General features: G+C 40.3%; 1 protein-coding gene across 11 annotated transcripts in view; it reads right to left on the bottom strand.

Moving 5' to 3' along the window:
• LOC145455760 (myoferlin-like) overlaps positions 1-25835 on the bottom strand; it is an 83352-nt gene extending 57517 nt beyond the window's left edge. For 10 of the 11 annotated variants that reach the window (XM_080333750.1, XM_080333751.1, XM_080333743.1 and 7 more), the window contains exons 1-5: positions 23622-23823; positions 13551-13606; positions 11697-11788; positions 2463-2559; positions 2295-2406 (exon numbers count right to left, since the gene is read on the bottom strand). In XM_080333750.1, coding sequence (XP_080189876.1) covers positions 2295-2406; positions 2463-2559; positions 11697-11788; positions 13551-13606; positions 23622-23715 — 451 coding nt within the window. In that variant the 5' untranslated portion in view covers positions 23716-23823. Of the gene's footprint in view, positions 1-2294; positions 2407-2462; positions 2560-11696; positions 11789-13550; positions 13607-23621; positions 23824-25757 lie in introns of those variants that run through there. The other variant, XM_080333747.1, reaches the window with a different exon arrangement.
• Positions 25836-26355: the final 520 nt, after the last annotated feature.

Here is a 26355-nt window from a genome sequence, read left to right as displayed (position 1 = left end):
AAGTTGGAACGAATTAGAGCCGGTACCGGATATGGATTTGTGGAGAGAATACTACTAATTCATGATACTAATATGTCGTCACAGTTAAAACCAATTTTCAACATAGGTTGCGTTTACATATTCGGATTTGTTTCAACAGTTACGTGCGGTAAGGGAAGGAAAGTGAAGCAGTACATATGCCAGGATATGTAACAGAAAATTATGAATACCTTCAATTTTTATTGTTTTTTTTCTAGCGATGTGCATGAATGACCAATTTCGAACATTTTTACACCCGAAAGTGTGCAATTTGGATGTTCATTGTTGAGAAATATAGGGAGAAACGAGAGGTGCGGCACAGACGCGCCAAGCCTCACCCGTGATAGCGCTGTTCATCATAAACAGCTCAGAATCAAGGTTAACTGGTATTAATCGAATGCTATTGTCGCATTGATTCCAACATTCTGATTGATAATGATGTCAGAGTGGAAGAACCCCTAAAAATCACACAGAAATGTGAAATTAGGTTTCGTTTCGTTTTATGACAGCGCAGTGAAACTATAAAAGGCGAGGCACGAATTAAGTTGCCCAATGCCCACTGATTGTTGGCCTAACAATACGACAATTGCAGCTCAGTGATATAATCGACTTCTAGAACCAACGGCGTACTATGAATTGTGTAATTGCGACGGCCAACATCAAATCGTAGTGCAAAAAAAGGCTTCTCTTACAGATGTAATTGCTGTATATAACCACAATTAATACCGACCGAACGCTACATTTAGTTGTCATGCCTACCTTCAACAGTGACTACGTACGGTAGTACCTCCTTACCTAACCGGATAGTGCAGAATGCTGATGAGATATCAAATGACTAGTAGCTAACTAAATAATCCACCCTTGTGGAATTATACATCGGTAAATGTGAAACTAACGGGGTCAGTGCCAGGGCTTTGGAGCCGGAGCCGGAGCCCGGAGCCGGAGCCCCGGAGCCGTGCATTTTCACCGGAGCTGGAGCCGGAGCCGGAGCTCTACATAAAATTCAGCCGGAGCCGGAGCCGGAGCTGGAGCCCGTTATTTGAGGAGTAGCTCCGGCTCCGACCTATTTCATAAGATGCTATTATATATGCAACAACCACATCTGCTGATTTATCATAATTGAACAGCAGGCCTGAATTTTAATGCTGTGAAAAGCAATGGCATAGAGTAAAGTGCGTTCTAATGCAACTATGATATTGTCGACAATTGACAAGTATCCATTACGACGTCAAAAGCCGGCACGGCGGCACCTATATGTCTTCGTTGCTACATCGGATGTTACTAACAGCTGACAGACTCATATATTACTATAGATAACTAACCTATGGGTAGATTAGTTATCTATATAGACCATAGGAATGGCCAACCTTTTCAGTTGAAGGGATACATGCAATTGACGAACGAGTGCACGGTCCAATAGCCGCGCCAAGCGGGTAAAATTAAGTTTATAAATAAACTAGGTCAATAATATTATTACTTGAGTATATTGCGGGTCTATTGTATACCACCCGCTAGGCTCAGTTTGCAAGGACACGACTATTCGGCGTCTGGCCACATCGATATCGAAGGTCTCCTATAATATCTTTTTGTGCCTACATTTCACCGTCGACGATCTTCAAGCGAGCGCAAACGCAAAAAGACTTTCACCCGTAATTGCGAATACAGTTAGACTCAATCGGGTATATTAGGCGTTTTTTTCATTTTCAGTAGGGGGTAGGCTACCAAGCAAGAACTCGTGTGACAATTAAACACGCGAAGCGTGAAGAAGAATTTCGCTACTATTTTAGTTTATTGTAATGTACCACGATTTACTGAAAATGTGACTGGACCCTGGATCTGCCAATGCGTTGGAACTGATATTTTAGTCCTCAACATCCGAAGTGTCGCAGCCAGAATTGTAATTTTTGGTTGACATTGCAAGTTCACAATCTGAGCAAGTTATTTTCGATAATATAATAGGAAATTACCTCGCGGGCCACGCAAAACCCTCTCGCAGGCCACATTTGCCCCGCGGGTTGGCTACCCCTGATATAGACAGACCCATTCGATAGTTTCAGAGCCGGAGCCGGAGCTGGAGCCGGAGCAGTGGTAATAATGCGGCTCCGGAGCTGGAGCCGGAGCTAATGTATCATAGAAGACAGCTCCGGAGCCGGAGCTGGAGCAGTTTAAATTTACGGCTGCTCCAAAGCCCTGGTCAGTGCAACACCGACCATAAATGTGACCGTACGTTACTGTGCTTGATTGCAGCTAACAATGAGGCTGCGAAAGGAGCTCACCACTGCCTTCGTCGTTGTCCTGCTTCTGTTTCTGTTCCTCCTTCGCGCCTTTCCCAGTTTTCCCGGCATCGGTTTTCTCACCGTCGTCCGTCATCACCGTTAGTTTGGCCTCCTATAACAACGCGCGTGGTTAAAATCAACAACTGAACCCAGGCTGCAGTCACTTACAGGTATTGTCTTCCCGTTCTTCCCTTTCAACGTCAGATTATGTTGCTTCTTGCCTCCATGAAAGTCGCGGAACGTAAGTGAAGCTTGGCCTATCAATCTGTAAATGCAACAGCGTGGCAATGTTCAATCTGTTTACCATTGATTTCCATTGAAAATACTTTTCGGAGTGTTAATGGCTTACTTAAATTGCAGTTATAGTAGGCTACATAGTCCCTGAACGAATATGGTTTCGCAAAGCACGGTGATCGAACGAAGATAGGCATGATTAATCGGCAGCACACTAGAGATAACACAACCTTTTCGGAAACGAGACATATCAGACGGACAGTATCGACGCGACGACTGACGTTTGGTGTATAAATATTATGACTGGAACGAAAAAAACAGGCTGACTCGGCTATATGATTGCCGTGATTCACGAGTCTGTTGCCCCTGGCAGTCTTTTGAATCGTAACCACCGGACGATCCGAAGTATCGGTACTGAAATCGATGCTCAATGAAATTACCTAATTTGCTTCCTTAGCGCTTATGGAAAAATGGTTGAGATGTAAAATGTGGTTAATCACAGACCAAGCGAGATTGGAGAACGTCGTACGACCACGTTGAAAGTCGACAGCCGTGCATGCTTACCGTTGCAATCACGCGGTCTGTTTGTATTGAAGCACGGCGATTCACAGTACAGCGTTCAAGGAAGCTTAATGCGTATGGATCTCGCCTTGATCGTTCATGACTTCTTGTGCTTATTTGACGCGCCATAAAGACGTATCGTGCGTATTAACTGAATGATTAGCGAGTTGCATCATTTGATATTGTCTATATATTGTAAACGATGTGGAGCGCACCGCCATGTTTACATCGAGTCATAGACTGTACATTAGTTCAAAACTAACTTTTTTTTCTGGATTCCAGCCAGTCAGTGATTACATTGTCAGGTTACCCTAAAAAACGCTGCGCACCAAATTTGGTTCAATTCTAACAAGTATAAGGCTCCACACACAGGAATAGATTCGAAATTTTTAACACTTCCGAAGAAACGTGGTAGACACCATGAACGCATTCGCAAGATCGGAAATCAGTTACCAACTGCAAAGGTTGGCATGCTACAATTGCTACAGGCAGCTGCAATGGGAGTGCGATGAGATGATAAAATAATTTGTTTTCCGTAAGAGATAGCCATGTTATTTGGGAGTCAACAGTGCGGCGTTATCAGAATGCAAGTTGTGTCAGAGATTACATACAGCCAAGACGATCTTAAATGCATTGTATTTTTGGAGTACACATTCGGATGATCTTCGAATAATAATGATGGCACACGTCCAAGACCGAGCTAACATACGACCACTAACGATTTTAGCATTATGATTTATGAAAAACAAAGTTAACGTCGAGATCGATGATACGTCGAAGTTACCGTTAGTCACTGCAAATAGCATCCTCCGCGGTTTTCTCTCATGTAGAGTTGTGTTTCAAATAAAAAAGGCCATTAACCCGCAGATTTTTAAAACAGGGCCCTTCTTGATACGTCTTTGATGTTTTTGTTTGTGCATTGTTTTGCCACGACCACCAATATTCGCTCTTGCGTCATGACCGGATTTGCAAAATCAATCATAGTGCATATTCAATTCACAATGCGACAAAATAATACTTTTCTGGGTGACAGGTGCATCCGCACGAGATGATGTTGATTCCACGCCTTGGCGTGTGGTGTCGCAAATCTATGCGTTTCAGTCGTTTGAGGTATACGGACCAAGCTATATCGTATGTGACTATATAGTCGCATTGGATGACGAACTCCATGCACCAGGGAAGAGAAGAGACGCGATGTGATCCTTAGAGGGCTGAATTTGACCAGTTGCTAAAATTTCGTAATTTTCATATTTAATTAAATGTTACTAATGACGTCGCTAGGAGGCGAAATGCTCCCGAATACACTAAGTCATGTGGCTGTATCTCAGTGATGAAGTAGAAGCTGTTTGTAATTTATATGTACCGCTTTCGGGGTGTGATTTCGATGGAAATTTGAGCATATCGCGATGTTCATGTTCGTTGTAAATGAGAAAATCATTGAAGACTTGCTTGTTCGCTAACGAGCAGACAATATCTAGTATCTGCCGTGGTCGACATAAAAGCAGGTGAAGTCTTAAGACACTATTAATGCGACCTAAACTCGATCATGGCGCAAATGATCCCGAAGCTGAGCGCCCCATTCACCTACGATACCAATGCCAATATATCCCACAGTGAACAGACAGCCCATGCGTAAACGTAAAAATCGGATGTCGTATTTTGTCATTCCAGCACTGAATATTCCCACATGATCGAATGGATGGTTATCTAATAAAGATCGCCGAGATATTGTGGACACGACAGCCCTCTAGTATACAAGACGCAGCAAATCGCACTACCAACATAATCGCCAGCACCGGTCAAGATAGGAATTGAATCCCACACCCAATACGTTATCATTGGAATTCGGTGTCGCAGTCTATCTGTTATGCGCGGTTGAATTGTATACTCTAGTTCTGGATTACTCAACTGACGGACCGCTTTCCTGATTAAAACATTTTTTCATCTGTCTTGCGTTTAAAAATATGAACTTTATAAAGACGAGATTTCGATTCTGCATAATCACTGACCACGTGACCAGTGAAAGCCTTAACCACTGCCTTGGAATCACCACATTGAAACCAAGATTTACAGAACTAGCAAAAAAAAAGAATGCTTTACCGGATTTTGTTCATAAGCTACGCAGCTACACCGTATTACATTTGTATGACTGTAAATTATTTCATGAGAGCAAATAAGCAAATTTTAAACTTTAATAGCTGAACCTTTGTTAAAATAGTTTAGTAGCTGTCTTCTAGTCAATTATTCTACTATACTCGGAGCCATCCGCTATAATTCATATCGAACTTGTACTATCTCACGTGAAAATTCGACCAGCAATATGTCATATTGTCGCTACGTCAAAAATTCGTTGCCACTGTGCGACGGCGCTTCTAACTATGGAATCATACTCATATGTTTAATTCTTACTATATCGAAGCTGCTGTCTAGATTGAATAGATACACTGGACTGTCACTTCCAAATCTGACGATGGTATTCTGTCTCCCCCTCAACTATGGATTCAAAATCTTTCACTGACACTCTGCCTTATGAGAGATAATCACTGCATATGTCTAATGCATGATACCAGAACCAAAGCGCTGAATACAACATCACTTCGATGTCAATCGTAAAATTAAAATGCCACGTTCAGGAAAGTTCAATTCGAGAAATGCGGTGGAGTTAACGCGATGAAGTTATGCAGTCGACGCGAATTGCCTTTGCTTACATTCCCTAATTTCAGAAGCGACACGACCTTCAGTCATATAAACTAACGTAAAATGACAACACACACGCCGCATGGCGAAAACGCATGCTTTTTCAATTCGTTGCGGAATTCAAATGCGTTATCCTACCATCCAACAAGAAAGATAAAAAAGTGAAAATCTATGCGATGCTATAAGTCATTTCTTATTGGTGTCCATAATTTCCAGGAAGGGTTTCAACTCGTTTTGAATTTGGTAGATCTTTGATATTTATCTCGGAGTTGTCGCTTCACTAATGCATGCAGTATATGTGAGCCGTAAGGTAACAACGGTCACAATTCATTCACTGAGAATTACTATGGGATCAACTCCACAAGACAGATATGTACTGCAATACATTCTGATCTCCCGCCAAGATCCTAATCTACTAACTTACATATATAGCGGGTTGGGTTATCTAACTTGTCCGCTCAAGTGCATAGGTAGCATCTACCTATAGGGACTCCCACAAACCATCCAAAATACACAATCGCGTTATTGATTGATTGCAGAAATGTTTGTAAAATATATCAAGAGGCGCACACCGGCGCTCATTTCCTGCTCACGAAGATGTGCGAAATTTCCTGTGTTGCGTCCTGAAGTCATTCCTCGCGGGCCGAGTAGATCCTTCAAGCGCTTTCCCATACTGTATCAAGTGCCTTCTCCGCTCTTTAGCCTCTTGCATGAGTTGAACGATGGCTTACAATTAGTCGCAAATTTATAAACTGTGATTAAGCTGTCACTGACGTGGAAATACGACATCTGGACGCGTTCCATAGGGCTACCCTAACTGTTTGACTTACGGCATATTGAATTCAACACGAAATCACACTTAGGGGAGATGTATTCAAATAATACACGGTATTACAAACATATTAAACCATGGATGACCACACCTCAGCAACATATACTAAGGAAGCATGCTCTTGGTATCATAACATAAGCACAACGACGACGAAATTATTATCGATAACCTATAGTCCTAATGCAAGATAAATCATTGGTATATAGTACAATTACATAGATAGCGATCATCAGTCAAACACCTTGTAAAGAAAAATCACAACGGTTAGTTGACGCATAGGGTTAGTGGTGATTTAGTTTGCTGTCAATGATCAATGCCCCAGATCGACGGCCATTTTGATAATGTACTTCATAGTCACGTATTCAAGGTCGGGGAAGTTCATGATACCGGTAACTTAAAAATCCCGATTTCAACCATGGGTTTCCTTCTTCAAATGCTTTGATACGAAAATAATGACGTTTTATCACCTATATAATCCTTAAAACTCTGTATTACTGTATTACGAGTATTGGTATAGTCAGAAGTCGAATTTGCTGTTACGTCTCGATGAGAAACTGCGATAGAACATATTCTTATACTGCTTACTTACTTATACTGCTTACTTAACTTACTTAACACATGCTGCAGTTAAAAATCCGTATTCGAAATACATGTGATGGACCTTGGATTAACTGACATAGTACCAACGACACTGTGCTTTTCGTGTGGGTATTTGTAATGCAACAAGAGAAATGTAACTTATTAACCGAGCGAGATAGTGTAATGGTTATGCGTCCGGCTTCTCGAGCGGTAGGTCGTGGGTTCGATTCCCGGCCGGGTCATACCAAAGACTCGAAAAATGGTATCCGCAGCTATCCTGCTAGGCGCTCAGCAATCACGGATAGCATGGAGGAGAAAAAAAAACGGGGGCGCAGACTAGATGACCTCATGGGGCCGTATCGCAACTCCGTCGTCAAAGCATCTCGATGGTGCAGGCGAAAAAGAATATCATATCTCTCTCTCTCTCTCTTATTAAGTATTACAATTAACGATCAACACCACATTCCATCCCGCTTTTGTCCGTTTAACTTCCTCAGAAGATGCGAAAATTACAGTGCAGTTGCGACGCGTCAGTAAATCTCTTTTTGAGAGTAATACCAATAATGATTATCAGACATATTAACTTTCCGACTCGGTAACCAAAACGTTCAAAAAATGTCAAAAAATATACATAACGCATATCTCAAAACGCAATGCGGCAATGTGAAATACCCATTGTAACTCCAAACATTAGCGCTATAGTGGTATACAGAGCTCGCGGGCCAAACCGTACGGAGTTCATCCAAACGATGCCGAGAAAAGCTTGATTCGGCGTGATGTCAACTATAACCTATCGCTGCATTGGAAACTGCTCATGTCCTTATGAACTCATAAATACTATTCCCCAACACTTACGATGTATGCGCTATTATTTTGATTCTACATTTCCATTCAGGCTGCCTCTACCTCTAATATCCCAGCTCTTGTAAACTCTTCGTATACAATGATTCTTCATAAAATAACCTCTTCATGTATTGTATAGGTCTAGAAGAGTTTTCAGTTGACTGTCCTAAAACTTCGTAATTCCATCTTACAAATTTCCTACGGGAGCAGGTTACTCCGGGGAATATATGTGTATCTACTAGTGTAGCGCAATAAAACAAATAATATTACCTATTAGCGTGAAGTGACAATATACGACTGGCCCAAATCAGAGGACACCTATGCTGATGTCCGATGTGAGAATTTATTCCTAGTAAGGCAGTGGTTGATTTGTGACGATCAGGGAGATACGATGCTGACCATTATTTTACGTCCGCCTTGCTACTGTCTACCTGCCGATTCACGTGAAATACCAGGCCGCACATAAATATTTTGTAGCGAAGGCAGTGATGTAGGCTCTATTTCTTACCTACATTCTGCTTCACGCATCTACCATGACAGGGTGAACTACATAATGTGAGATAGGGCAGACAGGGAGGTAAGAGACTATTGTACATTGAGTGTCTTCAGGGGGGGAAATATTGGCACATCTGATTACTATTGATGGTATGGCTGTATAGACATAGACAATTATAATTAGGGCAAGTTTTTGCAACTTTTCTTTACAGCTTCCGGCAGCTTCCTACATACTCGTAAGATATGTAGAATGCTGTTTTAAGCTGTTTGAATGAATCTTATAGTGCAACTTTCTGCAACTTTTTTCCGTTATTTTTCATGCAACTTCTTGCAACATTTTGCAACTTTTTCGATTTTTCATGAAAGTATTTTCGATTTTGGTGAAATACACGGCCAAGTTCGACTGAAACATCGTAAATCAGCACCGAAGTAACGCTTTTACGGGTATTTCGGGAGCTGAGCCGGAAAATTGACCTTTTTTTAGTCAATCTGGGAAGTTGTCCTTATTTTAAGTCAACCGAGCAAAATGTGGTCTATTAGTGCAACTTTTGTGAAAAAATAAATGCACTTTGTACTGCAACTTTTGTCAAAAATAAATGCAACTTTCCACGGATTTAACTGCAACTAAAACTGGCCCTAATTATAATCAATGTTTCTACCGTGCGCAGAACTCCCAAACTAAAAACAACTGCCCTGATCTGGCAAATGACATACGAGCGCCATCTGGTGGCTAAATCTTTTTCGAGCGTCGCCATCAGGCCGATGCGAATACCTGACTTTTGTTAAATTGGGAAGTCACCCTGACAACAGTTGTGAGTTTTCACCAAACATTAGTATCATAACTTGCATGAAGTTCTAGTCCTTCTTACACCGAATACCGAATAAAGGCATGATGAAGCAATTCGAGACAAGGTGAGGGTCCAACCCTGAAGGTCACCATGCTAATTTACCCTTGAAAGAACAACACACGTAATGGTTTGTTCCTCAGCTAGAATACCAACAGGTCGACGATTCGATTACCACCGTGGTCGATTACTAAATTCTTACCTAAGTGTTGTAGTTTTATCTATACATAGGCCGCTCATCGTCATTCTAGAACAGTGCTCCGTGACCTTACGGTTCACCTACGTTGCGACACAGTTTATAAACTTTCAGTAGTCTACGAAAAAGGAAATTAGCAGTATTTCAATGTGCTTTTTGCACAATTTGCAATTTGTGCTCGTTGTTTATCGTTTCGCTCGAATGAGTAGCTCAAAGCTCTCCATAGATTTCTTTTCGGTAGGATTGTTTAATCGTTATTGATTGATAACAAATATGCATGGACAACTTTCTTCGCACAAAACGTTGTGTAAATTTGAAGTATAATTTCCATATCCGCCTTCGAAAATTGCAATGATGCACGTGTCGCGACTCGCCCAGATGAGCCGGTCTAAGAATCTCCAGCTCAAGAATCATAGAATGGGAATAGCGGCTTGGTGAGTAAGGAACACGAATGTAGGAACACCACGACTGTGATACAGCATCAGTACGCAGCTCGGTGCTGAACCTGGTTGCTAAAGATTACATGATGAGTGTTGTAAATACTCTAAATGTTCCACATCTTTAAGCAGCGATCTGACGTTATTTAGCTTTTTGATCCTTTTCAATATCACGGACCTATATACTTCCAATTGGTCCCAATTAGGCTACGTTGGCGTAAAATTACTAGTAATGTTTGTAAATGTTATTTAGACATTTTATTTGACGCAATATTGGCTAAAGTCATTGATCAGCATGCTAGTCAAGCAAAGTTAACATGATGATAAGTGCGGTATGTGTTTGTTTGTTTGTATGGTATGATATATGTGTTTGCATGCTATCATCAAGATATGATGATCGCATACTACATATAGCTGCTTCTGTCCATAATGTTCATTTCTTTCAACCCATCATTGAAGTGATGATAAGGCTTGTGTCTTACCATATCTGATAAGCACGGGTGAGTCAAGGTCGACTCATGCCGATATATTGTCGGGGGATTGTCGTAGTTCGTAATTAGTATTATTTATTTGGAAAATGTAGAAGAGTGGCGCCTATCACGGTTAGGGCTTGTACGTCTGGACATTAATCACTTATCATGTGTCAGTATTTCAAATAAAGAGATTACAACTCAGCACGAATTCTCTCATATTTTTCAAAATACTGAGCAACGTTAGTAGGTCAACAAGGCGAAATCAAATGCTAATGCATTTGACTTTACCACCGCCATTGGCGCTAGAAATACGGTTCTGGTGTCGGCAGTAGCATGAGGCACGGCGTCTCAACCAAAAAGCCCAAAGAACACCCGTATAAGGACGAATACAAGGAACCGAATGAAAAGGGAGTACTAACGAAAGACAGATGAAAGGTCCATATCGAACAATGTTACATCGAGCATTAGGTTGTGGTGAATGTTACATATACAGACCTAATTGCCTATAGCGCGAACGAAAGTAATAAACCCGCTTATTATGATTATGATTATGATATTGAATTGCATGAGGCGGGGAAATACGGGGAATAGTATAGGAAAATTTACTGTTATCTCACAGTCAAGTTCAACAAACGACCTTTAAACAGATTTCGCTGGAAACAGTTGGAATTGATTGCATAAATTTAGGTGTGTATTCGTGATTAGGGTTGCATTTAAAACAAAAATCAATTAAAACAAACATGTTCAAAAGAAGGCCCTTCTTTGAACCATGTTTTTTATTGTTTTTATTATTTTATTTTTTCAAGTCATGACGTTACGAATATTCAATTGTGGCGTCAGTGGATTGGCATTGACAATTGAAAGTATAGGGTAAATATAGCTCCTTAGGCGAGATATCTGTTCTATTGCTGTTGAACCGACTATTCTGAGGGTTCCAACCATCCCATTTCGATATACGTTGACTGTATCGGGTGGTAACTGTCCGTGCGCTCATACAACGTGTTTTTGGAAAGTATTTCCACAATTATGGCATAATTTTACAACTTGAAAAAACACAATTCTTTTAGAAAGGTGTTGTTTAAAACACTGTTTGAAGCATGTTTTAAACAAAGCGTTTTAAAACACCGTTTGTTTCAAATGCAACCCGATTAGTGATACTATGCACGAGTTGGTATGAGACGATGTAACCAAGTATTCATCAAATCCTCACTTGTCGGAAGAAAGGATCCCTTCTTTGTCCAAGACGCGAAATGTGATCGTGTCCTTGCTTTTCACTGGGCTTTTCGATTCGAAAGTCAATTCCTATAAAGCAAGATTCCATTGAGCTAAAATGAACAATCCTGGATAAAAGCCGACTATCGGCCATCGCTATTTTCGCCAATCTCCGATGACACTATGGTTATGGTTTTTCACACGTATGTATGTTTATCGATCTTAACATTGGAGGCAGAATGATCTTTGTACCGTTACATGTCTCGAATCGAAGATTTTTGCATAAACACAGCCTGGCTAGGCTCCAGTCTGAATAGAAATCATGCACTGGAAAGCAGTGCTAGGATGAAACGAGTAACGTTAAACCGAGTTTCTCGCTGCCGCGAAACAATTGTTCTTGTTTCGAACTCGGCGAATGAGAAACACGGAACGATTCGGGAATCGGAGTCAATTTTTCGAGTCAATTTTCAAGTCATCAAATATTGAACTTCTCAAGGATTTACAAACCCTCTCAGCCGCCCTAAAAATGACCACGTTATTAACACTAATCCGGATTCTACTGGATGAAAGATTGCAAATACATTTGATTTGTGAGAACCAGTAATGAGCACTGCAAAAACGATATACTTTGTGCGCAATTTCGATAATCGGTCGTTGAGACCGGGCCGAATGCCCAAAAGGATTGTGGGGATAAGTGTTCATAGAAAACCAAAGACACACAATTCAACATTCGTTCCAATGGTTGCTAATTAAAAGGTTATGATTGAACAAGAACCAAATTGGTCCATTCGAGGCCAATTCGACGACATTCAGTCAATAAGAGCCACTTAGATTGAATTATATTCCCATAGAATTTAGCATAGAGTATACCCCAAGAACAGCATTCTGAACAACTGACTCTTAATGTCTTTGTAACTTATAAATGACATGCCGCCACGTTTGACAAGTTTGGGTGGTCTGTTCTAAGCCTTGGGCATGTCACATATGCCTCTGCACATTAAATCAAACGACACATATATCTGTTAATGTGAAACACGAAATCGGAAAATTTTAGATGAGTCTACATGACTCGAACCAAACCAAAATATGCGGTGACTCGTTATGACTTGTGAATTAAAGTTATATGGTGATTTGATCCCAACACCGCTACAAACTTTATCTTCTGCAAGTGTAGGGCATGTGTAGAACGGAATATACTGTTAGAAACTAGCTACGCTCGGACGCCTTATACGGCGAAGGGTCTTGAAGCAATTTGCTATGTTTATATACCGTTAGGAAGGAAAAGACTATCAATCCATGGAATTGTTTACAAATTAGCATGATCATTGATCATAACTACATTTAATTTTTAACATGTCGGTGAATATAAAGTTGATTGCTTTCCCCGCCCATAACATATATGAGAGGTGTTTATTTATTGTATCGCGGCAAATGATATGGGTTAAGCGAAACTATCGCGTTGTTTATTACCAGCCATCACACCAGAAGCGTATCCACACGGACAATATAATACCGGTATCGGTCATAATTTTCAATGTGAATTCGGACAATGGATTGACATCATTTCGTTGCGAGTACTTCAAAATTTGCAAACTTTCACTTACAACATGTTTTTCGGAAAAGTATTTACACAATTATGGCATATTTGTACACCATGAAAAAAAAATTATGAAGGCCTTTTTTAAAACACTGTTTAAAACATTTCTGAAACATAGTGTTTGTTTTAAATGCAACCTGAGTTCAACGTAAGTTAGCAAATATCAATACCGAATGAAAAGCACGATATATCATGTCCCGGTCATCTAGTGGCCAATTCAAAATTCACAATCGGATCTTTTCAAGTAAATCTTACCTCGTTCCACACAGGATTCAAATTGTCGTCGACTGTTGATGTCTTTTTTAATTTACCTGCAGACAAACGAAACAATATGGTATTTACGTAACTACACTCACGCACTCAACAACAACAACAAACATTTCTCGGAAACCGTCATATATTACTTGGAGCAGGACTTCCTCGATAATTCCCGATCGAATTTGGAATGAGTATCACATTATGTAGACAATTTATAGCGAATTGATGAGGTATCATCACGATAGCCATTCAGAAGATGTGAATGTCGCTATAACGCACTATTCAGGCATGATATCTTCGCGAGTAGAGATGGTGTGAACCTCTGAAAGGTTCAGGCTCGTGTGAACGAGAACTTTTTTGAATGGTTCTGTGCGAACGCGAACGCGAACCTCATGACGTCACGTGACGTCATATTGCTAATTCCAACCCTATATTTCAATGAAGTGATAGCCTATATTAATGTACAGTACTATACGATGCCTACCGACCACTCGGGCCACATAATGCCACAATGCTGAAATGGCGCAATCAAATGATATAATAATCCCATGAAATCAATATCTTCCGTCGCTTTGCCAACAATTTCGACGACGACTTGCACGGGAATATAAGCTTACGCATTAACGGTCTAGGCCAGCCCGGACAATGTATTCGGCGTCTGAGTATTGCTACATTGATTCTGAGCAGAGTGTATAACGGGTTTCTATCACTGGTACCGATATTACCCTATTAACAAGTTATACAGCAGTAGCCAACACCCCAATCGCACGGATGTGGTTTTTATGATACAGATACAATAAACATATGACCTCAAGATTGACCACGTACGCCTGCTAGATTCTTTACATTAGACAACGATATCAATTTCATTGATTGCTTCAATACCACTCATTCGCTGACTACCTACATGTAGTGTATTTCGATCTTATTGTTGTGTGATTGCGGGTCAAGCTCACAACTGAAACGAGTCACTAAATATTCGCAAACGGAAAGCTGGATGTTTCAAGCAGACTTGTGTAACAAAGCATGTAAAATTTCTGAGATTGTCAAGGTGCATGCTCGTTTTGTGTTAGTTTTTTTACGCTGCCAGCGCCATGCATAGAGTGGTCCGCAGTTGAAATGCAATAAATTTCAACCAAAGATGATATAATGAAGTGAAAATTTTAATATATGAAGAAGGTTAACAGTGCAGAACCTACCAAGGTTCGTTTGTGAACGTGAACATCTAAATTTCTGAGGTTCACACACAGAACGCGAACCTGAACCTCACCTTCACACCATCCCTACTAGCGAGTATATGCGGATCCGGGCTGTATAATGAATTTGGTAAAAACCACCTCTACGACAACGATGAAAGTCAGTTCGACCCTACATGGTGCATGATGTGGTTGCTGTTTAAAGCGTTACAATGTACCTGTCAAAATCTTGGATAAGCAAAACTCGTCTTTAGCACCATGGCTATTGGCTATATGACATGCCATGTATCAGTAATAATCATATATTTCAGAGGTCTCCAACACGCGGCCCGCGACGGCATTTTGGAAATTCAGGTATTCAACAATATAACCAAGTTCCATACATCTTTTTTAGATATAAGAACCTAAAGTTCCTGCTAAAACTGCTATAAAAATCACTGAAATCTCAAGAAACTTCACTATCACATCACATTTAGGAGCTACCATGCGATGGATAAAGTATCAGCTATTACGTAACATTTCTAGTTATGGATGATAAAACATGATCCGTTGATAATTCGTGACTGAAAATTGTGGTTTGGTTAGGTGCGACCTTCTCGTAAAATTACTCAATTTCGGATTGACCGGATGATTATATATGAATGACTCGAGTTGAGTCGGGTCAAACGTTAAAATCAGAGAAGGACTAGCGACTCGGAACGGTGACTTGGTAATCCTACGGACGCAACAATCAATGAAACTGTCATGGGGAATAGTAATATATCAAAAAGTCGTAGCTTACGTTGCGGAGGGTATATCGCTATCGAATCAGGTCAGTATTGCAACCATTGGTATTCTGTGTCCCCGTGACGTATAATAGTTGGTTACAGGCTACGTGTTCTTTGTTCTCTTTATCCATGTTATTCATTATTATCGGGGGCGAGTAAGGTAGTAGTACGCTCTACAGCTGTAACACCAATGAATTCTTCGCCATTGACGATTTCTATTCCAGGGGTTCTTAACCAGGGTCCGTTGACCCCATCAGGGTACGAATTTTAACATCAGGGTGTACGAGATGCATTGTGGAATAAAGCTGTGGGCTATTTTCTTGGCCAATATAGTCAAATGGAAAAAGTCTTCGCGCTACGCGCGATTTTATGTGAATGGGCTTTCTGATTTTAATATAGGTACCATCAGAAACTGTGTTGAAAATGGACAGGAGCTACGAGAAATCTTATTGGAAGCACAAGGGGTAGGACCGCTAAAAAGGTTAAGAAGCAATGCTATTACTATGGCTCAATAATGATTATATTTAAATTGTTATTGATATGTTGCAATAACAATCGAAGGCAAAATCTGACGCTGATTTAATTTGACTTTGGCAATGACAGTAACAATAGCCTTACTTATCACGACTATATCAAACCAGGATTATGCTACACCGCAAAAATGCTCTGATAGGCTATCAGATCAATATTCAGTATAGATTTTCAAATAATCTACATAAAATTGTGCCACGTCAAAGGTCGACTAGCTGCAATATTATAACCCTACAGTTTTACGATGCAATGATGCATCCTCTCGCATGATGTCTATAACTCATTAATTAATAAAAAAATTATGCCCGGCACATAAAAACAATTTCATTCAAATATTTGAAAATGTGATTTTTTCCGTATCAAACGTGAATAGTAGAATAGTAAATTACATTTCCACGATGTTTGTGGAATGCCTGTCTGCAAGGTCCCTTTAAATAAGGCATACTTGGAAAATATACATTGAATATCTCTATTAATGATGCTGCGACCCGCGGCGTCATCAAAAACTAGGAAATTGGCGCGCGAGCACATTTGAGTTTGATACCTCTGATATATTTAGTCAATACATATCACTAGCATATCATTGCACTATAAAACGCAATTAGGGATTTTGCTTGGTGCATTGAGGACGTAAATTCTAGAGATGGTGTGAACGTGAGGTTCACGTTCGCGTTCTGGGTGTGAACCTCCGAAATTTAGAGGTTCACGTTCACAAACGAACCTTGGTAGGTTCTGCACTGTAAACCTTTTTCATATATTACAATTTTCACTTCATTATAACATCTTTGGTTGAAATTTATTGCATTTCAACTGCGGGCCACTCTATGCATGGCGTTGGCAGCATCACAAAATCAACACTATACGAGCATGCACCGTGGCAATCTGAGAAGTTTTACTTGCTTTGTTACAAAACTTGGCTCGAAATGTACGGGATCAATCTTGATTTCATTATGTTTATTGTATCATAAAACCCAAATCCATTCGATTGCGGTGTTGGCTACTGCTGTATAACTTGTTAATAGGGTATTATCGGTAGCGAGTCTAGAAACCCGTTTTACACTCCGCTCAATATCAACGTCGCCGGGGCCTGCTATATTCGTATGCTCCGACGTAGCAGTACTCAGACGCCGAATACATTGTCCGGTCTGGCCTATCATACACCGTTAAGGCGTAAGCTTATATTCCCTTGCAAATCCTCGTCGGAATTGTTGGCAAAGCGACGGAAGATCTTGATTTTATGAGATTATTATATCATGTGATTGCCCCAGTTGATATATTTGACGACGCTTAAAACGTCAATATGTACTTCGACATTGTGGCATAATGCGGGGCGAGTCGTGGGTAGGTATCGTGACTATCACTTCACTGAACTGTAGGGTTAGAATTAGCAATATGACGTCACCTGACGTCATGAGGTTCACACCATCCCTAGTAAATTCCATTCCGAATTGTATGCTGTCCTCCTATCATGTCGTGACAAGTGCGCTCTGTCAACCCTATTGCGCGGTACGATAAATGTGCGAAATAGCGGCATCGTACTTGGATATTGAATCAAATTCAGTTCATTACAAATCAGAATTCATTTACATGTACAAGAGAATAACAAATGTCTGAAGAGCGTGCTTGACTCGTTTAGCACTATTCAGTTCTGGCATTTACAAGAAAATTTCAAGTCTGGGCAACAGGACGGGTTTATACAGTAGGGCTCTTCAAAAATGACTTTTTTTCTCAAATCGTACTGGCTACTTGATAAAATTGTTAGGTTACCTAATTTAAGCCTGCACACAAAATTTGGTTCAATTCCAGCCAGTAACCGCTTTGCTACAGGAGAAGAAAGTTTCTATTTATTATATAAAAATAAATGATAAAAAATTTGAAAATTTTCTGTTCACCCCATGAAAGTGTTAGACTGTCTATAGAAACTATGCTCACCAAATTTGGTTCAATTCCAACCAGTGGAAGAGGAGTTATTGCCGTCGAAAAATTTGGATTTGAATAAAATAGTATTTACGGTGACCGATTCTTCGTTTATTTATTATAGTTGTGCTCACCGTAAATACTATTTTATTCAAATCCAAATTTTTCGTCGGCAATAACTCCAGTTCCACTGGTTGGAATTGAACCAAATTTGGCGAGGATCGTTTCTATAGACAGCCTAACACAGTGGTTCCCAACCGGGGAGGAATTCCCCCTTGGGGGGAATTTTGCAATTTTTAGGGAGGAATTTCACTTTAGAATTGTAACATATTTCTCAAATTGTTCATGTCCGAACTGTCATGTAGTCAGCCAGTTATATCCGAACGTATGCTCCTTATGGCTATTTTTATTTGATGGAAGTATGTTCAAATGCTATTTGAAATCTCTTTTCCACATACAAATTCCACCTGTTTTTTTTTCAACTAGTTCAGATGTGCTGCAGTTCGAAAGACAATTTTGTAGGCCAGCGACGGCCTCTCAATCAAATATATCCTAAGCGAGCAAATTTCGTGCCGAATCTATCACAACAAGGCCTGTGGTGAAAGTATTTATCCTATATTTTCAAGTCAACATTTTCAGACAGTGACAAAATATTCCAAAGTCATCGATTCAAGTCAAAGAGATCGCTGGCCTTGCTTTATTTTTAGTAAACAGCTACCCGATCAAAAAAGGCATGTTAAGCTTGGTGCAATGTTGCCGAAACGTAATGGGTGTCCTAAATTTCAACGAGCTCCAGCAGGAAATCTGATCACGTGTCTTTTATATCTCAGGGCTGTAACAAAGTCACGAGGCTCCGAGTCACAAGTCAATCTCACTTTCATAGTTTTGACTCGAGTCAAGTCAAGTGATTTTCAATTCATCATTGAGTCAAGTCCGAGTCCAAGTCACCGAGCAGAGGGTCGGGTCCGAGTCATGGTATTATGACTCGAGACCTAGTCCAAGTCATTGTGTTGACGGCTCAGTTTCCAGTAGAAGTCTTGTTAAACCCACTTTTTACAACTCTGTTTGGTGATATTGAATGATTTGAATTTATATTATACTAATTTTCCTCACTTTGAGCAGTTTCTTGTCGCATTTTCAAGTACCAGGATAGGATCAATAGACGAAATTCCAATAGGGTGGTCACTTTACTGTTCTTCGAATTTACAATGAAATGTCGGTCTTGGCCGTCTTATAGTCTCGAGTCATATGGCTTGGTTTGAGTCATGCACAATGACTCGGGTACTAGTCGAGTCAATACACAGATTGTCTCGAGTCGAGTCGAGTCGTTTCCATATTTTGAGTCACATCGAGTCGTCAGAAAATTGTGACTCGAGTCTGGTCAACCCTGCTATATATCAAAGTACCAATATTATTGGCCAGATGCATACGCAAACTTGAGAAAAAAAATCGCGAGACCAGTAAATATATGCATACTGATTTTTCACAGCAGTTATATTAACGATTGGTGCATGGTAAGCCGAAAACACAAATGGAAGTGTGGGGGTCTGTTGCGGCAAGCCTTCCAGAAATTGTTTGATTGGGACCAAGACCATTGTTTTTGGAGGTCTCCAAAGTGTTGTTACAGCCCTGCTAGAAACAAACACTCGGTACCGCCCGTCTTATTCTCCCAGTCGACAGGTGTTTGAACGGTAAAAAGGACCTTTTTTAATCACCGGGCAGATTTTTCGTAAGGGGGGAATTTGGGCTTAAACTTCGGCCAAGGGAGGCACGAGATGAAAAAGGTTGGGAACCACTGGCCTAACACTTTCATGGGGTGAACAGAAAATTTTCAAATTTTTTATTATTTATTTTTATATGATAAATAGAAACTTTCTTCTCCTGTAGCAAAGCGGTTACTGGCTGGAATTGAACCAAATTTTGTGTGCAGGCTTAAATTAGGTAACCTAACAATTTTATCAAGTATAGCCAGTACGATTTGAGAAAAAAAGTCATTTTTGAAGTGCCCTATTATACAGTCCTATTTCGAATTGTTATTTCACCCTAATGTAGGTTGTATTGTTCGCAAGAGCTTCCACATATCGAAATGCAATAGTTCATTTTGCGATTATGATCGCTATCTACCAAGGGCGTCAACGAATCTAAACTATCAATGGCACTGCAAACAGCGTCGTATATTTATCATACGCCTTGTTCTCAAACTTTCACTGTTAGCCAACTAAGGTATCCAGATCGCTTTACAATGCCTTGTTTGCAGTCTGATAGTTCATACAATTACAAGTGAGAAGCCTAATATACGACTGCTTTCAGATAGTGCGAATTGGGAACATAAGGAAACGTATAATTTAGGAACCAGTTCAAGCGCTGGACAGACATATAACATCCCACGTGTCGTTTTGTTGCTCCACGTAATACTTATTATACCATGCTTTGTGGCGTCCGTACCGATCCATAACATCGCTATCGCAACCGAGGCAATCCCTACCTAATTCATCAACACGTTATTGATTCGGTAAAACACATGCCGTGTACTGAGTGGGAAGTAATGTATGTGCATTGTTTTGTACACTATACATATCATATTATAAGGTCAATATCATCTTTAAACGTTAGGTTTGTATACCACATACTAAATGTTTAAGGTTATAATATCATGATTAATTGATATTTCATTCAGTGGTAATAGATTTAGCACCTTAGAAACTTATAAGCCGTATGTGCTGTATTGGTTAGCTAACTGCTTATATTCCGGTTTTCACGAATGGTTACATGCTGATGCTCGCTCCATACGGCAATGGCTGGAGAGCTAGGGCATCGTGTGTGAAACTGAGCTTTACGCAATGCCAACAAGCAATAGTCCCCGCGTCACATTAGCGACTTTGCAATTGCCGATGGCGATGTGAAATGTCAATCTGAGATCTGGCCAGTGAAGGTGTTCACTAGTTATATGTTTGGGAAATTCCAACTCATGCCACAGGTAGCTCAACATGATCGAGCATGATTCTGTACGAAAAGTGGCAGGTCCTCGGATTGAATGGAAGAATTTGACTCAATCCCTTCAAACTCACATGCAATGTGCGGAATCTGCATCATATATTTAAACGCTTTAGACCAGTGGTTCCCAACCTTTTTTAGATATGCCCCACTTTTTGATAGTGAAAAATTTCGCACTCCATTTATCGTCTTATCACAATATCCAACCGGGATGCTAGCAACCTCAACAGATTGTTTGATGGCATGGAAGGTTATGACTGTTGATGAGATAATTACAAAATATGAAATTTGGTCTATATATAGAGAAACACGCGTGAATTTGAGATAAATCGCGCAGAGCGCGAAAAAAATTCAGTTGACCGCTTCTTCGCTACCCACGAATATGACCGGTCGTTTCGAGTTCTGGCTCGATTTAGCAAAATATTCCGACCTTAATTAGGGCCGAATGAACACTAGACCCGTCAAGCAGGTGCAATCTATATACTCAGGTACAAATCGGACTTAAATCAGGTTGCAATAAACTTTCGGCTTCGGGTGCAAACCTGTCGAGTTCCGGTATAACCTAGGTGGCCCGACTCCACCTCTGAACCTATGACGAATTAGGTATTCGATAATCAGTCTAGGGATGGTGTGAACCTCTGAAAGGTTCAGGTTCGTGTGAACGCGAACCTTTTTGAAAGGTTCTGTGTGAACACGAACGTGAACCTCATGACGTCACGGGGCGTCATATTGCTAATTCCAGCCCTGCATTTCAGTGAAGGGATAGCCCATGTTAATGTAGCGGGCCACATAGTGCCACAATGCTAAAGAACATATTCACATTTTAAACGTCGGCAATTGTATCAACTGGAGCAATCAAATGATATAATAATCCCATAAAATCAATTCTTCCGTCGCTTTGTCATCAATTCCGACGATGACTTGCAAGGGAATATAAGCTTACGCCTCAACAAGCTAGGCCAGAACGGGCAATGCACTTGGCGTCTGAGTATTACTACGTTGCTATTGAGCAGAGTGTCAAACGGGTTTCGATATACTTGCTACCGATATAACCACATTATCAAGTTATATAGCAGTAGTCAACACCTCAATCGCACGGATTTGATTTTTATGATACAAACAACATATGATATCAAGATTGAATCCGTGCGCCTGCTAGATATTTTACATCAGACAGTGACATCAATTTCATCAATTCGTTGAATAAGGATCATTCCGTGACATGTAGTGTATTTCGCTCTTGATGTTGTGTAATTGCGGGTCAAGCTCAAAGCAGAGAGTCACTAAATATTCACATACGGAAAGCTAGATATTTCGAGCAAACTTTTGTAACAAAGCAAGTAAAATGTTGGACATTGTCAAGGTGCATGCTCGTTTAAATGTTGTATGTTTTTTATGCTGTCAGCGCCATGCACAGAGTGGCCCGCAGTTGAAATGCCATAAATTTCAACCAAAGATGTTATAATAAAGTGAAAATTCTGATATATGAAAAAGGTTCACAGTGCAGAACCTACCAAGGTTCGTTTGTAAACCTGAACCTCTAAAATTCCGAGGTTCACACACAGAACGCGAACGTGAACCTCACGTTCACACCATCCCTAATTAATCACTGTTGGATCATGAATTGCACACAGAACAGGCACAAATGGTGGCAACAATTATAATTATGGTATCGCAGCTAATAAAGGTATAGGTAACTATTTACGATAACTTGCAAAAGGCATTAGAATTATCCGCAGCTGAATTGCTTTTTTTAATACGGGGATTCCAGCATTGGAGACGTTGCCAGCGATTTGAAGTTCGGCCTCGTGTTGATAAAAGCACCATACGGTTTCATTTGCCATATTCATCCGTCACGTTAACCTGAGTCTAACAATGCCATCCAGGATGTAATGCCCACGCCAAATCGTACAGAATATGGCTATCGCGTCATTATCATCATTGTAGTCCTCATTTAGGTCAGTGCTTCCCAATCAGTGGGTCGCGAAGCTATTTATGTTGGGTCGTGAAGGATTTCTAAATGCTTCATTTTTTCAATTTGCCAAAAATGCCGAACACCTAATCTTCTTGCGATTGGACGGTCTCGTGCCATTCTCCTCTTCTGAATTAAAGCCACGTTTACAGCAATTAGTGAACCAGATTTCCGTGACAGTCATTTTGAAAGGAATGCGAAATTGGAAAGTGTGTTTTTGTGTATGCGTTGAAATTGCTAAAGTTGATAGTAAAATGCATCCAGCCCGATTGTAATCAGCATACAATACTTGGGACCCTTCTATGTTCGACGTAAACGACGAATTACTACTTGAATACCCGTTCTAATACACTGTTACGAGCATTCTTGTCCGCTTGCTTCACTCGTATTCTCAAATTGTCGCGCAATTTCGCTTGTGTGCGTCTAATTTTACGTCTTCATATGTTCGGTCTATCTCATATGGTGGGTCGCGCGAAACATTGCGGTAAAAGTGGGTCGCGAACCGCGAACTGAAAAAGGTTCGGAAGCACTGATTTAGGTGACAAAAATTAGCAACATGCGTTTTTCTTTGCATTACATTCCGGCGTGGCAGTCAAGGCCACGTACGATTATGTAACATTGATCAAAATCAACGATGAATGGCCAAATTGCCACAGCCGATCGGGCACGTTAGTCGTGGTCGTGATCTTACCTCGAAATGCAACGGTGACGTAGGCGTCTGCGATATCATCTCCCGAACGGGGCAAATTACTTCCGCGCAATATTTTCACAGTGAATACAGGCATATTCTTTCTCGACAACTCCTCCTAATTAGGTAATCATTGATTTTTTCACATTAATGATAGACACATTACACATACAGTATCTAGAGATGCAGAAATCGAGGAACAATGTGAAATTTAGGTGGCCTACGCATCAGACAGAAAGGTATACATGTACATTAGGGCTCTTCAAAAATGACTTTTTTTTCTCAAATCGTACTGGCTACTTGATAAAATTGTTAGGTTACCTAATTTGAGCCTACACACAAAATTTGGTTCAATTCCAGATTTTGTGTGTGGGCTTAAATTAGGTAACCTAACAATTTTATCAAGTAGCCAGCACGATTTGAGAAAAAAAGTCATTTTTGAAGAGCCCTAATGTACATGTACAAGTTGGCCTCTACCATAGTCACGGCATAACTCTTCGACGAGAGATGAGCAAAACTGTGAACATATTCTTTCTAAAGCGAGATTACAATAATATTCGATCGAATGCATCTCACGAGGCTAATATTTGTTGTTCCGCGGCGACCATGCAAAAAAACGACAACACAATGAAACAATTGTAACAGTTGCATATATATCAAAATTCAGTACATCTCATGGCTTCGGAATTACGCAGATCACTTGCTGAAACATCAGTATAACTGGTCCGTATATTGTCATATTTATCACAACACGATGCGAATGTCTGAATCCTATTCAATATCTGCCTCCCTAGCCCTGCAACGAATCAGTATGACTTTAAAATTCAGCAATTAACTATCACTCCCCTTGTACACAATGGTCTTTCGTCATTGATAAGTCAAACAATCTGCCGGCGTAGCAAGTGACTCTTGTAATTTGTTCCTTTATCAATTCGCGCCAAAAGTGCAAACAATCCATAGCTTACATAGTCCGTGACGTAAAGACCATTACTACACGGTTACGTTCCGACATATTTTTTAAAATATTAACTCATACGAACCGGACGCTTTTATCATATACCTTGTGCGTAGGCAAATTTGAATGACTATATCAGTATATCCTGACTCTCCTACATTAGGTGTACTTCGTGAGTTACAATGGCGGCTTGAGTGGCACACTGGTCAATTTAATATTAGCGGTATTGAATTAATGTTTAACTATGTTATTTTATATAATAATTGAAGCCGGTTATATTCAACGATTGCTTGAACACATTGCGCCGCCATATTTCCAGTTACGACACAGCACGACTACGAAATCACTGTATCGTTGCAAAAATTTGAACTGAAAAAATTTTCTTTCTGGCTTTTACCCTGACTACTGACTATATAGGACTTAAACTTCTGCGCCGGTGGATGGAACCATCATCTACGGCGCGATACGTTACTGGCACTGATGACATTTTACATTTACAATTGCACAGAGGTAATAACAAAAATACTACCTCTTCGGAATACTCATGTATTACTTATACGCATAATACTTGCCCGAATTACCAGTCCATGGTAACAAAATTATTTACCCCAAGCACTTGATGATTGCTGTATAAATTCCGACAAATCGGAGATATATATTTATACATTTCATTAGTGATGTGGATCATTTAAAGGTAGGAGTTCAACCAACGTAACGAACTACCGCGAATACCAAGACTATGGAGTTTATACACTATTCCAAGATTCGCAGCACGATTAGCTATCCCGCTTGCTTTAGTTACGGACATACATATCGCAACCGTCAAATGTCTCGTTGATTATTTCCGACGCAGCAGACTGACGGACGCGTCGCACCCGCCAGCCTACCTAGAGGATTTTTCAATACCAATTTTGACGGTGTTTCAAGTAGTTTTGGTCTACTTCCTGTAGAAATGACTTCTCTTCGTGATCCATACTGATTTGGTACATTGTATAGTTAATTGTAACGTCACTCGAAGCATTTTAGGGTTGCTTAGCCGCTTATTGACACACTGCAAAGTGTTAGGGCACGCTAGAGATGTGCTTCTGAAACTGGGACCCGTCCCCCTGGAGGGGGGCGTGAAAGCATCTGAAGAGGTGCGCGTAGATGCGGTCAACTGTTTGTTTGCGCTCCGCGCGATTTACCTCCGGTTCTGTATATAGTCCGAATGTCATATTTCAGAATCCTCCCATCGATAGCCATAACATTCCATGCAGACTTGGACAACTACAAAATCCTAGTTGTCTAATTTCACTAAATTAGAGCGAAATACCCGTAATCTAATTCTAATCTAATTTGTGAAATGCTGTTATGCTCTCATTCTAATTCTAATCTAATTTGTCAAATGTTCCTATGCTCTAATTTTAGTTCTAATCTAACTTATTGTTTTCCTGAAAATGCCTCTTTGTCCGCGGCATTTTGCAGCGAGCTAACAAGAATATCACTCTCGCACAGGGAAATCCAGCGTCAATGCGCCATCGCATTACTTACATACATCGTACCATCATAGTATTTATCGTGAAGAACAATAGCCATGCTGACATACTAACTTTGTTATCTCCGAACAACATTCCAGTTTCGTTCACGAACAGTACAGCAGCGAAGAAAAAGAGATTGTTAAGACTGGCTTGTTCATTCCATGCCCATGACTACATCAAGTAAAAAGAGGATGACTGCTTTAGATCTTACCAATGAAAATATATTAGAGAATGAAGTGGAAAGAGATTTCGAAGCAGAGCATGA

Source organism: Botryllus schlosseri, chromosome 14, assembly GCF_051294905.1.
Source record: "Botryllus schlosseri isolate E-star chromosome 14, Bs_hap1, whole genome shotgun sequence".
NCBI lineage: Eukaryota > Metazoa > Chordata > Ascidiacea > Stolidobranchia > Styelidae > Botryllus > Botryllus schlosseri.
This window is presented reverse-complemented; position numbering and strand designations above follow the sequence as displayed.